This window comes from Haliotis rufescens, unplaced genomic scaffold (genome assembly GCF_023055435.1).
Source record: "Haliotis rufescens isolate VD_foot unplaced genomic scaffold, xgHalRufe1.0.p SCAF_3, whole genome shotgun sequence".
Taxonomy (NCBI): domain Eukaryota; kingdom Metazoa; phylum Mollusca; class Gastropoda; order Lepetellida; family Haliotidae; genus Haliotis; species Haliotis rufescens.
Window position 1 is genome coordinate 14,934,826 of NW_025964001.1, and position 17,746 is coordinate 14,952,571.

Here is a 17,746-nt window from a genome sequence, read left to right on the forward strand (position 1 = left end):
GGTCCTAATATGATCTTTTACAATTCTGAAACCCCAATTTTCAAAAAGCCTCCATGTCTTCATGTCATTAACATAACATGGAATATTCCTTTTAAGATGAATATGCTACTATTCCATTTAGCCAAACTCCCATGAAATGGGCAAGTTTTTAAACAAGGCAAAACTAAGAAACAAGATATCAACACCTTGTGAACAATATAACATTTTATTTACAAGCTTTGTTGCAACCGTGTTATTACAGAGTCACGAAAAGGTTTCCCATTCTCTGACAGCAAAGCATACCAACCACACAGTAATGTACACATTTACAGACTTGTTTGTACAGAGGCTGAATGTCATGTATTGTTTTGACAAATGATATTCACCTGCAACTGATTTTGGTTGAGCACAATAAATAAGATATGGCAAGTCTTCGTAATTGAACAGAAACAACATATGGCAGGTCAACTGAACATAATCACACAAAAATCATATGATCATATCATGATTTTTGCATTGGAATATGAAGTGATGAATTAAGTAAACATTCAACAGAGACAAATTTAGTTGAGATCAAAATCATATTTCAGAATCTAATTTCAATTTCATTTTTTTTAAATTCAGTTGTTTGAGATCTGGATGAATGCAAAAAAAGAAGATCATAATTAAAATCCAACCTGTTCTGAATATTTGATGGTGCCAGGTAGGACCTTCCACTTAATTTACTTTGACATTGCACAGGAAGGGAGATAACTCTAATCATGAAAAAAGCATAGCAACCAAAAAGGTCATACATCACTAGGTGGATTATATATTTGGCAGAATAATCTTTTAATGGAAATATCATTCACTACATTCAACTCAATATCTGTAACATCTATACGCTACAAGTGTCACATGCATAACAACTAATACTTGAAATGAAAATGACAATCTTAGGCTTAAAAAAAGAAAAGAATTGGTTCTCAGGCAATGACTTTTGAAAATATAGTGCCGGCGAATGGTGTGTTTTGTTTTTTTGCTGGTTCAAACTAGTATGTAACCAAATAAACAGTTGTGTACCATCAACCTGGGAAAGGGACTCTCTACATAAACAAGCATACAAACTCCTATTGCCGCCATTACCACAACAGTAAAACAATGCGCATGTAAAGGGAAGTAACTGCATGCTATATTGGATTGCATTGTTTTTAGGTATAGGATTTTTTTATTTTTGGGGAAATGGAAATAAAAACAAAACGTGCAGCAGACTTTATGATGATGCGGGCAGTGCCTGAGGACCAAGACTATTATTCTTTTTAGCCTTAATATCAGATGAAATATGAACATGCTCTTTGTACAATGTATGAATCAAAGAAACTATCAAGCACAGAAATAAAACTCCAACTTGTCATAAGACATTTGAAGAGGGTATAGAAATAATCAATGTATAAAATCACTTCTTTTAGAAAACATTATATAAGTAAGATTTTAAACAGCTTTTGATAAATATTAATCAGCAGGGGACAAGAATGTGTTTGGGGAACAGCATGATTTACATGTACCAATGTAAGATATTGAATCTGATCATGCACAAGGAAAAACTCGAATCAAAGGCTATCCAACTGCTCTGAGAAACATTAAAAATGTCAATCAAGATGGCATTGTTCCCATCGAAATCGATTAACGACATCTTGGGTGCAGTGTAATGCCATTTTGAAACTATACATATACTTGGAAAATAATTGAGCAGTAAATGTCCATATCAAAAAAAGAAAATTAAAATAATCGTATGCTGTATATATTTTCTGACGAAACACATTTGTTTCAGTTTACAAAGTGGGATACACATATTGAAACACAGATACCAAACTTGTTTATTGAATGACGTTTTGTAACTATTCCATGTCAATAGTTGTTTGACTACCGGTACATTTTTAATTGCTATCTCTGCTCCTCAAATCATTTAAGTCCTTGCAACCATCTGGAAGAACACACATGGTTTGTATACCAACTGGTGTAACCATCAGGTATTGGTAATATCTCGGACATTGTTCAAAATAAGGCCAGTGTAATATGTAGATATTTCCAAAAGATCCCTGGAAGTTCGGAATACATGAAAGGTAGGAAGGAGCAGCAGGTAACGTGATACAAGGTGTATATATGTTCAAAACAGTAACCATTAATAATCACTCATTGTGTTACACTGTATATTCAAAGATTCAGTTATGCACAAGGACACAATACCGTATCAAACACTGGCTGGGAATCTGGCTGATGCGCCATTTGAATTATTTGCAAGTATACATAAGATGAGAACGTCGGTCTAATTATGTCACTTCTAAGTATGGAACCTATTTGTGAGTTAGTTGAGTTTAACACCGCTTTTATCAGTATTCCAGTTATATCACGGCAAGTCAGCTTGATGTGGGAGAAAAGCCTGAAGTGATGCAGGTCTTAATGTTTACCATTTTGGTGAAACCCACAGCATAGGTATGGTGCTCTCAAACCTAGAAACATAATTGGGGCAAATCAGGATTTCGAAGAACCTATTCTTAATAACATCACCACAATACAAATTACTTTCAACATGATAGTTTCTTTCCTCCTAGGGTTGAGGGTCTGTCAAACCCAGTCACTGCTAGCCTTCCTTACTCAAGCACTGTCACATAACTGGATCTCTTTGATTAGTAAGGATTTTTAAAAAGAGAAGATAGCAAAAACACTTTAAAATCCCATGATACCAGGAAGACAAGAACATTCTTTTCTTGAGGGTGAATATATTCTTCTTGTCATTATAATACATTATATCATGCAAACATATTGAATGGAGTCCACTGACACATTCACAATTCCTCAATGCAAATAGCACTGATATCTCTGCACATCAACATAACACATCTGGTCCAGTATGACTTAGTAACTTTACTCTAGCCAAGTAAATGAGAGTTGGATTAACACCGCTCGGAACAGTATTTCAGTTATATCACGGCATGTCAGCTTGATGTGGGAGGAAACCCCGAAGTGACACAGACCCTGGAAGTTTACCACACGAGGTGAAACCCAGGTGCACTGGTATAAAGCTGACAGACCATGGGTCATAACCGGGACGAATCTGGGTCTGAACCCAGGACAGCTGTTCCTGACTGTGCCGAGAGGCTGGACCACCCGTGCCCTCTGTACTCTAGCAGCGACAAGTATCGTCCGGCCACTACTCCTGGTGCATGTCTACTGTTTCCGTCCAAACATGATATGATATGTGAGCCACCACATAAGCAAGGGTTGGCATATTGCTATAGTCAGTATAAGATATAAGCTGCGTTTGTTTCCACGGGAGAAGTCGTCCCCAGTACTGTGAGGCTGTATCTGCACCCTCAGCGTTCGAACCTGCAACACAGAAGTAATGGATATGAGTGAGTGAGTGAGTATGGTTTTACGCCGCTTTTAGCAATATTCCAGCAATATCACGGCGGGGGACACCAGAAATGGGTTTCACACATTGTACCCATGTCGGAATTCGAACCCGGGTCTTTGGCGTGACGAGCGAAGGCTTTAACCACTTGGCTACCCGACCGCCCCTAATGGATATGAAAAACCTTTAAAATAGAAAGACTTTCAGCACTGTAAAGACTTGGACCAAGTACCTGGGTCACAGGACTTGAAAGCAATTTGTTGTAGACAACATGATGGCAAGAATAATGTTGAAATACATACAGTGAAATATATATGTGTGGGGTGTGTGCACATAAAACTCAACTTTTGACTTGGCTAAGGGTGCTGTTAACATGTAAGGTGTCTGAGAAAAAGGATTTGGGCTGAATAGTATTTCAAATACCGGTACATTATGACTTGTCAGCCTATAGAGGGAGGAGAGCCCAAGGTGAGCAGGTAACGAGAATCACTATGGTGCTGACAGATCAAACAGGGTTCAATGTAAGGAACTTGATCTAACTTGACCCAGATGCATGTTGACATGAAAACCAAGTTGCACCAGACAAAATAAGGTTGCACCCTAGTCTCATAAATTTATCAAAGTTGAAACATTGGCCGTCCTGCTGCCACTGTCACATAAATTCATGGTGCATGTAAAATGTAATAGGAACATGTGCACACAATCTTGAAGTACCCGAGTACCCACAGCTTGATAATGTCAAATTACATGTAACACAGGGATTAATGTTGTAGTGTGGTAATTAAGTTTATTCAAAGATCAGTTTTGTGTGGACAAGTATTGGTTAGTCAGACAAAAATATTTTTGACATGCACTTAGTGCATGTTGACATAAATATCACATTTTTCAATACTAGGATGCACTTGTCCATGTTTTATATAGCTAATTCACATCCAGTCAAGGATGATAAATGAGCGAATCTGAACTTACCAGGAAGAAGATGAGTGTGATGCTGAACCAGAGCAGCACTCCGTAGTAGCCCATGCCTTGTAATACTAGGCCTGCCAGCAGACACACAATCATTCTGCAACAACACAACACACTTAGTGGCTGCACCACACTCACCTTGTTTGTAGGGGCAGTATGTATTGGAAACATATCAACTCAAAAATATTCATGATCAGTGGTAGAAACTAACAGTTTTAGTCCACTAGTCCTTATAATGATAAAATATAGCAAAACCCATAAAAATGGCAAATTTCTACTGGTCCTTATGATACCTTAACTATTGGGCAATTTGGCAAGGATTACAGGACTAGTGCCAATTTCTAACGCTGATATGTCTATATATTGATAAAAAATAATTCTGTATGTGTATAAAAACTAGGCTGGGTCCCGTTCCACAAAGCAATTGTAGCACTACGACTGTCATAAGTCTATGTTAAAGTATAGGAGTTACGATCGTCTTAGCGCTACAGTCGCTTTGTGGAAGGGGGCCCTGATCCACTATATGTTTCAAATTGCCTTCTCATGGTCCTTTTTATCCATGGTAATCTTAATACATGTAAACGTTTACATTCAGTAGTAGTCAATTAGCACTTTTGTATCAATATTCATAAATTTGTATTGATACAGTATTGACATTATAACTTTTTCAATACATCAATATTGTGAAATACGATGACAACCCTACTTGTTCACCACTGACGCAGCAGTGACATTTTTCAAGACCATTTATGATGCATAAAATTAACATAGACACCATTAACTTATCCTGCCTGTCCTTAATCTATAAAATGTCACAGATAAGGTGTGAGTTGGCTTAACACAGCTTTGAAAGAATTTCAGTTATGGTATATGATGCCGTGTCACTAGCATATGCATGTGTTGACAAACCAAGAATCATAATCAGGGTGAATCAGTGGTCCTGGCTTGCTAAAGGGATGCAACTCTACACAATGAATTGCTATACCAAGAAATATACCAACCATATCATACTGAAGGATTTCAAGAATGGCTTTCAAACATTGTCTGAACCCCAGAGGATTGAGTGGCGAGAAGACACAAGGCTTCATGAGAAAGTGGCTGCATTGTGACACAGCTGCTTACCCTACAAACTTGTATCCCAGGTAGCTCATGATGTCCAGGTACTTGAGGTCTGTCTTCAGGTTCATCACGTACAGCGTGAACATGACAATCAGCAACTCAATGATAAACCAAACAAGGGCGGAACTCGCTTGAATTCCTAGTTGCTCTGGAGTAAACCTGAAAAACACAAATTGCCCTAAATGTACACCTAGACATGATGGATATCAACAAACACAGTGACAGAACAATAACATGCATCCCCAATTTTGAAACATGGTGTGCATGGGTGTAAACATATTACAACACTGTCTGACTAGAACCGCCATAACCAACTCATTTGGTGATGTGTTACCAACAAATATAACACAACCACCAACTGCATATTGCTTTGAAGATTATATGCTTTCACGTGTCAGTATTGGGCTGGCGAGTGAAATCTTTCTATCTGGATGAGCTTGATGGAATCTAAACAACGGTTAAAAAAATGGACCGATTTCATTTACAAATGCCCGTACATAGAACTGGAGGGGGATTGTGGGGTGCCCTGTTTGAACATGTTTAAGCACAGGTTACATTGATACATTCAGAAGTTTTATAGGTGATACAATACACTAAGTCAGATTTTGAAATAATATTAAACCCCAAAATACAGTCGGTGTGGCGACCCATAAGTGTTGAATGCCCATCTTCAAACTTACCTGCCAAAATTCAGACAATATAATTATTAAAAAATCACAAAAAATAAGAGACAAGTTGTATCTTGATTCAGTTGAAATAATGCAAACAAGTATTTGAGAATCTACAAGGAGTTATAATAAAACTGAATACATAAGTAGTCTTAAAATTATCTGCCATACAGTGGCAGGTGGAGGAAAATTTCATGCAGCCTGACAGAAAAGTTACCAGCCACGTGCAGGCAGGCAGGAGGTTATTTCGGACACTGAACTGAGTGTAAGAGCACATCATTTCTCCATAATTGATCTGGAATGATGGTGACTGGCATAACACAGTATTCACTCACACACTCCATAAACATACCTGTCTTGTGTTCCTAGTACTAGACCGGCTACCAAGATATACGTGACAAATGCCATTACTGAAACAGAAAGAGTGGCAAAACCTAGTTACATGACACTCGTAGCATCTGTCTCATTGGTATGTTTACAGATGTTAGAACATGAAAGGATATGTATAACTCTTATGTTAATTTATAAAAAGGCACAAAAGTAAACTGATGAATAAAAAGCAGGTTATAGACATTTAACACTCTGGGTCATGGTCATGCACTGTGCTGATCCAGCCATTGCTCCGCCATTGCTCCACCATTGCTCCACCATTGCTCCGCCATTGCTCCACCATTGATACTGACACATTGTTGTCAAGAACCCACAGGAGTGTTGTGTTCTGCTGGTATAATCAACCACTAGTTCCTAGACTTCACTGTTAAAAAGCTAAAATACTGCAGACTGTGACAAAACACTCCATTCACTCACTGATGTTTTACAGGGAATTATCTCTTTCAGGAGATTTAATTTAAAGCCGCTTTGACCAGTACCTAGTTAAATCCCATCTTCTCAAAGCAAGGGAGTTAACTGACAATAAAAATCCAGTTTCCATCCTTACCAAACCAGGCTGGAATTCTTGGGCTCGATCGTAGTGCCCCCCTTATGTCCCTTCTATGCCCCACCTACTGACCAATCAGATTCCACCTCTCATATCACTTGCATTTGCTTCCAACAAAATAGCGTCACCCAGTCAAGACGATCTGATCGATGATCAAGATATATATTGTAATAAAACGGGTCTTACTAAGCGAAGTGCATCAAACCAAACATGAAAAGATTTGTAAAATATCTGTCAACGCCCAGTTGACAGAATACATCCTTTGCAAATCCTGCAGTCGACATAAATCTGCACGTTGAAATCCATATTGTTTACTAACCCAATGTTGATTTCGAAACATGATTTTGATTGGACATTGCACAGACTTGTTAGGCCAGCCAAAATAGAACTTGCAGCCTAGTCCGGCAAGGGTGGAAACTGGATTTTTTAAGTCAGTTATCTTCCTTGCCTCACGTAGATGGTTAAATCCCAGCATGACAGACATATTGAGAAATGCCACAGTAATGCAGGTCTAACTAAGACAGACAACACGTTTGTGAAACCAAACACTCCAGTTCCTGGCAAGGCCAAGATACAACTCTGCCATTTCTCATTGATGAACTAGCTTCACTTTACATCCTTTATATATTCTTTAGATAATACCTCACAATTTCTGATAGTTGGTAGGTTTTTGTTTGTTTGTTTCTTGTTTAACACCACTCAGTAATATTCCAGCTACATGACAGCAGTCTGTAAATAATCGAGTCTTGGCCAGACTATCCAGTTATTGACATCATGAGCATCGATCCACACAAGCGAGCCTGACCAACTGATCCCGTTAGTAGCCTCTTACAACAAGTAAAGTTGCCTCTTACGGCAAGCATGGGTTGCTGGAGACCTATTCTAACCCTGATCTTCATGGGTTGATAGTGGGTAGGTTGAAAGCCTTTGCCTATCTTATTAAATTGAGAGTGAAATATTGGTTACACAAGCAAAATTTCCATGATGCATCTAATGAGGACAGTGTAAGGTTATAGAGAAACCTACCTGGAATATATAAATCAGGAGCATTCACTTCATATCTTGGAGCTACAGGCTCATCCTGGTTGTACTTAATGGACCAGTCCTGTAAAACATATGATACGATACAACTGATCACCTTTTGCAGAATTACACATAGTGAGTGAGCGAAGGTTTAATGCCGCTTTTAACAGTATTATAGTTCGCAACTTGTCATCTTAATGTGAGAGGAAAGCCCGAATAATGCAGGTCTCAGACGTTTATCACTTCAGTGAAACCCACGAGCACGGGTATGGTGCTGACAAACCTAGAAACATAATCCGCGTGGACCAGGATTCAAACACACAATCATAGGTTTCTGGCGTGCCCAAGGGACGCAACTCTGCAAATTGAATCGCGGCGCCTTAGGCAACTGGGCCACCCGTGCCCCCAATTACACTTAGAAGTATTAGACACAGCAACAAGAGAGGATGAAATTAACTCTGCTGACAATGATATTGCAATATCTATGGAAAGCATCCAAATTTCAGCAATTTCTACTTGATATGACCCTAAACTTACAAAAGGCCTCTATGAAAAAATTAATCTTTGTGGTGATTTCCAATGCAAAAGTGTAATTTGACAGTATATGACAACTTACTGCGTGTGTAAAAGGGAAAGCCAGTAGCCCCAGCTTCTTGCCAACATAAGCTGTGTCTACAGCAAAGTAATATTTGATTTTGGACGTCGCTACATACTGTTCTATCTGAAAACAAAAACAAAAACAATCACATCTATTATGATCAAATATTATGTTGGATTACCACAGAAAGTAAATTCCATTTTGTAAGTAAATTCCAAAATCTTTTTAAAAATCCAAAGTGACCCAGATTAAAAACATTTATCACTATGCGATATTCTGAGTGAGTGAGTGAGTGAGTGAGTGAGTGAGTGAGTGAGTGAGTGAGTGAGTGAGTGAGTGAGTGAGTGAGTGAGTGAGTGAGTGAGTGAGTGAGTGAGTGAGTGAGTGAGTGCGTGCGTGCGTGCGTGCGTGCGTGCGTGCGTGCGTGAGTGAGTGAGTGAGTGAGTGAGTGAGTGAGTGAGCAAGCTGTTTTAACACCGCTCTGAACAGTATTCCAGTTAGTAATATCACGGAATGTCAGCCTAATGTGGGAGGAAATCCCGCAGTGATGCAGATCTCAGATGTTTACCGGTACCACTTTGGTGAAAGCCACAAGCACGGATATGGTGCTGCCAAACCTAGAAACATTATTGGGGCAAACCTGGATTCAAAACCACAATCATTGTATAATTGGGCATACCACAATCATAGGCTTCTGGTACAGCCAAGGGACGCAACTCTGGACACAAAATTGTGGCACCTCAGATGACTTGGTAACCTGTTCCCCCACTTGGCCATATGCGCCTCTTTTCAATGAGCTAATTTCAGCATTGGTCATATCTGATGGAAATGACTTTAAATGAGCTCATGACTTACATTCTTGTTGAGCATATCTTTACTCTGGCCGGCCCATGAGGAGCCATATTGCATAGCCATGTTAGCCATGGGGTCCTGGATATACTGTTGTCCTGGAAACTGATTTGGACCACCAGGTGGCACACCACTAGGGTCATAACCTGCAAACACAAGACAGTAATACCAGTGACAGGATTCATTTAATAATCTGACACACATTTTTTCCCTTTCATAATATAACTTATCATACCAGAATTATGAGATCTGATTGGTCCATGTGATCTTGATAAAATACTGTGTATCTCGCCATGGAGAGAAATACATTTCTCAGCGGGAGAATAAATCCCTTATACCCCACCACGAGCAAATCAGGCTGCACGTGGATTTCTGAGAGGCAGAATAAATCCCTTATACCCTGCTTCGATGCAAAAAGCCTCCTGCTTTTTCCGAGTCAATGAAAGTCACGTGACACAGCACAAGTTAACCTCAGCTCAATCAAACAGCTGTTTTCTATCAATTTTGAATTTGTTTTTATTCTTTTACAATGCCATTAAAACATGTTGGTAAGATAAATTTGTTGTAGCAGGATCACCTGCATTTGGTTTTATACCACAATCCGGAGGCGAGAGGTATAAAACCTAACGAGGGATGCATAAAATTCCATGTACCCCACTTGATCCTTTCTACAACCTAAAATGCAATGGGCTAAGGAAGGAACCAACACCAATCACATCAACATACAGTATTGATAAGTCCTCAATCAAGGCTGCTGTTAACCCCGTTTCCTATCAGCACTGTATTGACTTATGACACTGGTTTTGACACTTACATAACAAGTATTTGAGACATGGAAGCAGGCAAAAGAAGTTTATATTTTTTCCTGTTTTAGATCCCATGGACAAAATCACACTCTACCACTGTCTGCATTAACGTTCTACATGGATTCTGTTCATAACTTTCCTATCAGTACATATGTACATAAAAATGTATTTGTCTTAAATCTGAAAAGGTTTCAAACAAGCATTTACCGCCATCTCAATCTATAGCTGCCATACTAGTCATTTCTGTGGGAATAAAATCAATATGGGTAGAAATCAGTAGACATTGAGTGAGTGAGTTGGGTTTAACACCGCTTTTAACAGTATTCCAGTTATATCGCGGCGTGTCAGCTTTATTTTGGAGGAAAGACCGAATTGATGCAGGTCTCAGACGTTTACCACTTTGGTGAAACCCACGAGGACGGGTATGGTGCTGACACACCTACAAACATAATCGGGGTGAACCGGGATTCGAACCCACAATCATAGGTTTCTGGCGTGTCCAGGGGACGCAACTCTGCACAGCGAATCGCGGCGCCTTAGACGAAGGCTCCTTCAGTTGGGTTCTTGTAATGTAGTGACATACACCTAGTGGCCCTTCAGAACCCACCTTGTGGTTGTCCATAGTTGCCTGGGGGAGGAAAGTGTCCTGGTTGAGGAGGGGAACTGGTGTCTTGAAACAACTGGGGCTTCTGTGACTTGGTGCCCTTGGCCTTCCGCTTTTGCCCAGCTGCAGAGAACATTCACACATGCAACACCATACCTTAACTCCCATTCATCTATCTAATATTTAATGATTCATACACAGAATAATCTTTACAAAACTTGTTTTATGTACTTAAATGAACCTATAATTTAATATTAGCAAGAAACACATATGCAAAATGAGTTAATTTGAATAACAATAGGATAGTGTTTCATGGTTCATAAGTATGATTATAAGAGGATTCAGGTCATGTATACACTTACCATCATGTATGTACACTCAAACCACAGATAGCGTATCAGTACATACAACACTAACAAGCCAAAGGCATTTGCAGGAGTAAAGTGCTTAGTAAGCAAAACAGTCTACAATGTCTACTTTACTACTTGTAATATCTGTTTCAATACAAACATTTGAGTTTGAAGAAATAGAAGCCTCAAATTCTCAGATCTTTTTTGTATCAGTCAGCAATATTTCAGCTTCATCACATAAGCCAATGAGTGAGTGAGTGAGTTGGGTTTAACGCCGCTTTTAACAGTATTCCAGTTATATCACGGCATGTCAGCTTAGTGTGGGAGGAAAGCCCGAAGTGATGCAGGTCTCAGACGTTTTCCACTTCGGTGAAATCAACGAGCACGGGTAAGGTGCTGACAAACTTTGAAACATAATCGGGGCGAACCGGGATTCGAACCCACAATCATAGGTTTCAGGCATGCCCAAGGAACGCAACTCTGCACAGCGAATCGCGGCGCCTAAGACGGCTGGGCCACCCATGCCCCCCATAAGCCAATAAAGGAAACTGGCGGGTGAGGCAAACCAGTGGTCGATGACGAGAGCAACAATCCATATGATCAGTTAATGACCCACAACTGAAATTTGCCCTTCATTACAATCATCAAAGTACCATCCATACAGCAGCCATTGTGACCACCTGATCCACACTTAGTTGCCCCAGGCCCTGAATTACCAGGGACTGCAAAATGTCCAAGCATGTCAAACAAGATCTAATGTATTTCACAAGAACACAAACATAGAACCAGAGTATCCTCTGTCTGGATGCCTGTGTGTGACGTCTAGTGCCAGCTGTAGTGTTAGTTGAACTGCCTGTTAGGGGTTCTACATGTTCTATGTCATGTATGTATGATGCTACAGCATTACCTCATAAAACCATGCACATTAATAACACATAACATCAAGCAATGTTCTTTATTCAGTACCAAATCAGGGAACATTCCTGGGAAGTGGGGTTTGTTTTGACAAGCTCATTTGTATGGAAGAAAAATGTAGTTGTCTCTAGCATTAAAATGGCCTTTTCACTGTGATTTATAAGGTTCTTGAGAGTGATATCTAAACTGCACTCAAACTGCCATTATAATCCTCCACACATTTACACAACCTGTACAGACACGAGAGATCTTTATGGGTTTGCACAGACAATTTCAGTGCATTGCAGTACTTTTTACTTTGACTGTTTGTCCAGTCTGAATGTGAATTTTCTACCAAACATATGGAGCAAAAAATATTTTTGTTAATACTATTATTAAATTTTCATCTTGTGCCATTCTTTCTATATTATGATTTGTTTTGTCTTGCCACTTTTCCAATGGTCCCAGTCCTAATGTTAACAGAGAAATCTTTTTTGATTGGCAATGCAAATTTGATGGGCAACAGGGGGGACTATGATGTAGCTATGCCAGTATTAGAAATTGGCACTCATCCTGTTGTCCTTGCCAAACTGCCCAATAGTTAAGGTATCATAAGGACTAGCATGTTATCATTATGAGGACTAGTGGACTAAAAATATTAGTTTCTACCGCTGTATGCTGTTAAAGCATTTGCTCACCATACTAACATTTGATACCCCCAAAATGTAAAGCCTGTTCTCATTCCCTGTCGGGATGATACTGATAATAGTGATAGGGATGGAATATCTCATCTCCTCAAATAAATTGAAAAGGAATAGCAATGGACCACAACGATGACTCAGGGAATTGTAACCTTAGGTGTCGGGTACTTTACCCTTCACCCTTGGTCACTTGTTCCTGATCAACCACTCCTGAGTTCTAGGGATGATGTAGCTCTCTCTCAAAATTGCAAGTCGGATGGTTTGCTCAAGTCCATTTATTGGTGATTGTAGTTATTGTAAATATACACACAAGGTCCTCAGATAAGTTCTTGTTGTTGCCTGTATTACTTAAATTCAACACATACCTAGATGATGCGTTGAAGAGCCTGATAGCTTTTCTGATCAACGGTTAACTTTACCACTTTTCTGACCCAGAATTCCAATCTACAGAGAGAACCTCTCTGTTCAGCCGTGAGTTTCCGAATCCCAGCACCACTCCCGGACAACTAACAAAATACTATCAATGATAGTTTTAGCTCCTCCCACCAAAATCATATTTGACATCATGAGAAATGAGTCATAACGCTCACTCCCCTATGAACCCCAATTCCCATTCCAATCAGTCTTTCTATCAAGTTCTTCTTAACCAAACACTCAACTAATTTCCTAAATTAATGGTCAAATCATTGGTCAACCGAACATACCCACAACTCAAACAACCCTAGATGAAAACCCAATACTCTGTCACTGGAAGGCGCCGAAAAGATACCCCATCATGTTATTTAGACATTCCAATCACGCAGTAGCTTGTTTGACACCAGCATGTAAAGCTCAAAAGAGGTTAAGGAACACCCGATTCTTTCATATTACCGGTACTATAGTTAATCTGTCATGACAGATTAACTATGCTAGTTACATGAAAAAAGGGGTGTTCTTTAACTTATTTTGAGTAGTATATATCACTGTAACTACCCAACCTGTGTTAGTCAGATCTAAACATACTAATGACTAGCATGGCATTGCATGATGTCCTAGAGACCTCCTCTGTCCATGAACCTATACAGGCTAGAGATCAACCATCATAATGACATGCTAATCCTATTATTAAATACAGAAGTTCAACAATATGCTGTATTAAGTGTTTTCATGCAGGTTGCTGTAATGAACCATACCTCTCACATCAATATACAATCTCTGTTAAAACTAATGCTTCAAGAAATAAGGTAATGTTCCATTCAGTCCCTGACTAGTTATAATTGGATGTACATTTATCTACTTAAATAATACCTCTTGTTTTAAATAAAAATCACATTTATGCTTATAGTGTTTTACATGGTAAGACTAGAGGCTTATGGTTAGTAATTAATGAAGCATTCTGTATGTTCAGTGTTTTAAACAGGTTAACAACATCAAAACACATTAATGACCTCCCTCTAATCAAGCAGCATCCCATGTGCAATGCAATTGGCTTGTTCCTGTATCTGAATCTCTAAGGTATAATTATAAACATTGACTAAGATGCTGAGCTATGCATTATAAAATCTAACATGTTCAAAATAAATGAAATCATTTACCTGCTCATATTAAAAGATATTTCTTAAATCACAATAACAGAGAATGCTGAACATGCTTAAGAACAGTAACAAAACACAAATAAATGAAAAATAATATCTTAACATCTAAAATAGAGTTTAGAAGTTCAGCCATGCTGTCATGCTCAAAGTTAAGAACGGCAGGCAGATTTTCACCTACTCAAACATACTTTGTATACAAGTATACTGTAGCTACAAGGCATAGCATAATGATTTAGGTTAGGCAGTATTAATGTGGACAAGGTGTGCATTGGAACTTGGAAATGGAGCAATGTCCTACATTAGGAAACAATCATTACTACTGCTTTTGTACATGTGAATAGGCTGTAATGAGGTACCAGGCAATAACCAGGCTATATTGTTAGTGGTATTCAAAGCAACAGCATCAGAACCTTTGTACAATGCATTAACAGGTACAAATTATTGTTGACATCTTTGAAATGTTGTTTTGAACATGCACAAATAATAATTGTAATGTCTTTAAATCTTATTATAGGAGCCTAATGCTGATATAAATACAAAAGTCATGAGTGAGTTGGGTTTAATGATGTTCAGGGACAGACAACCGACTGATTTCAAATGTCACAGAAATTTATCAATATCACAATTTTAATCTCTCGTACAAGCAATACTACTATGACTATGTGAGGCCCATTTATAATAACATCCCCAACCCCCACCCAGTAACAGTATTAAAAAAATCCCTTTGAAAGAAGATTGTGGATTATACTGTAACAAATTACAGTGAAAAAGTTCATATGCAACAGGCTTTATACACATATTTCTTGTCTTAATCAGATATTGCATAGTAATATTCTTCATGCACTAAGGATCATCTTCATGCACTATGGATCACCATGCATTATATCCTACATTCACGACAATGCGTATTACTATATAGTGCTAGTGTGCAGGGACAAAGCTCAGGCTTTCAATGGAAAGGTTTTGCTCAGCTGGCACGTCACTTGAGACACACAACATCCAGACGTCAAATAAACTGGACGTACACTTACGCTGTCTGAAGCCAGATGGGACGTCCATTTTCTGAAATTAAACAAACTATCAATAACAAGTTATCAAAGAAAATATAAACACAATACAGCTGCCTATACGATTAATCGTGCAAGAACATTTTACCACGTTGCACTGTCAAACTCGATTCTGAGTTGGCAAGACACACAGACAGACAGGGGCGTTAATCCAAGCTTTTAGAGTTACCTCCCATGTAACCAACAAGGAAAAGCACATATGAACAGTACATTGAGAATGTGCAAAGCTATTGTTACACGCAATTATTTTTTTTTAAATTCGCGAGCCTCAATCTCCCACTATGTAACCTATTTTGACATGTGTTTCTTGATATCAGCACACAAAGGTTTAGAAGATTTTAAAAGCATAGAACTGTATCAATTTTTCATGACCACATTAATAACATCACTGACACATGATAACATCAAGCACAATTCTTTATTCAGTACCAAATCAGGGAACATTCCTGGGATGTGGGGTTTGTTTTGAGAAGCTCATTTGTATGGAGGAAAAATGTAGTTGTCTCTAGCATTAAAATTGCCTTTTCACGGTGACTTAAAAGGTTCTGGAGAGTGATATCTAAACTGCACATAACAAGCCCCCAAAGCCATTATAACCATCCACACATTCACACAACCTGTACAGACACGAGAGGCATCGTGCGCCCTGTGCATTTTGTACCTCCGGTTTTGTGAAAACAGCTTAGAGTTACCCATTTTGTCCATGGTAAAGGTTTAGAAGATTTTAAAACAATAGAACTTTATCAATTTTTCATGACCAAGTACATTTGTAAGATAATATATTTGTAATACAAACTTTTTACTACGTATTGAAAGCAATTGATACTGAGATGTTCCTGAATCAAACGCAAGCCTACAGCATGTAGGAATTATCTGCTGTGTTGTGTGTACAGCCATTCGTCACCACTCGTCCCTTTCCGTGACCCGCTATTCGGCTTGTCCCGGAATAACACGAGTTGGTCACGAATGGTGTACAGCGGGAAATGTAAAACGTCGTCATTCACATCAATGTATCTATTCATGGAAGGTTTTAAATAGCGGGAATGTGTTCCTTTCTTACTTCATAAACACATAGTATAGATATTTCTTATCTCAAAAACGCATGTCTTTATGCCGGCATGATGATGGATCCAAAAATAATAAATGTTTACTGCCGTGATAACTCTAAAACGTCCTTGCGTCAATGCAACGCCACATTTGCTCGTTGAAAACGGCACCAATTGTCAAAGACATCATCGTTATCTTAAACTCAAGACATTTAAAACAACAATGGCTTGCCATTTGTCATGTATCATTCACACCTGAAGTACTTACTTAGTAACTTACAGAGGCATGCGTACTGACAAAACTAGCCAATTAATGACAGGTTGCATGGACACAATTCTGTGAGCGAACACCATAGAATTAAACTATATTTCATGTTTAAAATTTCCCATGATTAAGTTCTCTCCCCCCTCCTCCCGATGAAAACTGTATCCATTAATTCATGAACGAAGGTTGTAGCTTAAACATGTAATAATGCCAGTGATTGTTCTGCTAGTACCTGATAAGAATTAACAACAGAAGTATTAAAAGGTGTTAGGGAATATAAGTAAGAGGAGACTGACGGTGCATGTTCATCGTACATGTGACTATCGGTATTAATACTCGTCATGTACAATGATTTTTCTAAGTTGAAAAAAACCGTTTTGATTTACTCGCTCCTTTTAAAAATATAATGTGATGAATTAGGACATGCTTATGACTACTTTTGCCTTTAAGTGTACGGTATTGTTTGAAGAACTTAGGCGTTTACGTTTGTTTATGAGCGTTTTAAGTTCTCAAAAATAACTTTGCAGGTGCTTGAGGGGAGGTAACCCGCACTTGCTTGACTATTGCGTGTCGTGTGCAAACCGCGGCAGTTTCTTAATCATGGCTGACCACCACGACTTGCCATTTAAAGCTGAATATGCGAAGAGTGGCCGTGCTTCTTGTAAAGGATGCAAGGGCTCAATCAGTCAGGATTCTCTCCGGTTGGCTATCATGATTCAGGTATAATGAACTAGCGACATGGAAGGAGGGTTTCATGATTTGTAATCAATGTCCCACGATGTTGTTCTTCAACTTCGTCTTCGGGTGCAAGATAACAACGTTTTTTTCCGTTTAATTTAGATATAGTTCTATACATTTTGGTACGACATTTTGTTTATTTAATATTGTTTATTTTGTTATAGGTTGAGA

The 17,746-nt window shown here is 38.7% G+C and overlaps 2 protein-coding genes across 5 annotated transcripts in view; one reads left to right on the forward strand and one right to left on the reverse strand.

The window, feature by feature from the left end:
• Positions 1 to 1,174: 1,174 nt before the first annotated feature.
• On the reverse strand, positions 1,175 to 15,689 carry LOC124134859 (protein YIF1B-B-like). 4 transcript variants are annotated; one of them, XM_046499932.2, is made up of 10 exons: positions 15,615 to 15,689; positions 15,491 to 15,521; positions 10,944 to 11,063; positions 9,537 to 9,676; positions 8,700 to 8,804; positions 8,087 to 8,165; positions 6,476 to 6,533; positions 5,459 to 5,614; positions 4,340 to 4,433; positions 1,175 to 3,345 (listed from the first exon to the last, which is right to left on the reverse strand). In XM_046499932.2, the coding sequence occupies exons 2-10, from the start codon at positions 15,516 to 15,518 to the stop codon at positions 3,187 to 3,189; spliced, it is 939 nt and encodes a 312-aa protein (XP_046355888.1). In that variant the 5' UTR covers positions 15,519 to 15,521; positions 15,615 to 15,689; the 3' UTR covers positions 1,175 to 3,186. The 4 variants fall into 4 exon arrangements, with proteins under 4 accessions (XP_046355888.1, XP_046355885.1, XP_046355889.1 ...); XM_046499929.2 differs by having other exon boundaries at positions 15,485 to 15,521; positions 15,615 to 15,677; XM_046499933.2 differs by having other exon boundaries at positions 15,491 to 15,536; positions 15,615 to 15,668.
• A 1,704-nt stretch (positions 15,690 to 17,393) lies between these two features.
• Positions 17,394 to 17,746, forward strand: part of LOC124134860 (poly [ADP-ribose] polymerase 1-like) — a 34,492-nt gene continuing 34,139 nt past the window's right edge. The window contains exon 1 of the mRNA XM_046499934.2: positions 17,394 to 17,557. Coding sequence (XP_046355890.2) covers positions 17,438 to 17,557 — 120 coding nt within the window. The 5' untranslated portion in view covers positions 17,394 to 17,437. The remainder of the gene's footprint in view (positions 17,558 to 17,746) is intronic.

Excerpts from the sequence above, each read along its gene's own strand:
- LOC124134859 (XM_046499929.2), bottom strand. The coding sequence starts at position 15,518 with ATGGACGTCCCATCTGGCTTCAGACAGCGTAAGT. Across the intron at positions 11,064-15,484 it reads TGGCTTCAGACAGCGTAAGT|CTGGGCAAAAGCGGAAGGCC; the intron begins GTACGTCCAGTT and ends TGTTCTCTGCAG. Across the intron at positions 5,615-6,475 it reads GTACTAGGAACACAAGACAG|GTTTACTCCAGAGCAACTAG; the intron begins GTATGTTTATGG and ends TGTGTTTTTCAG.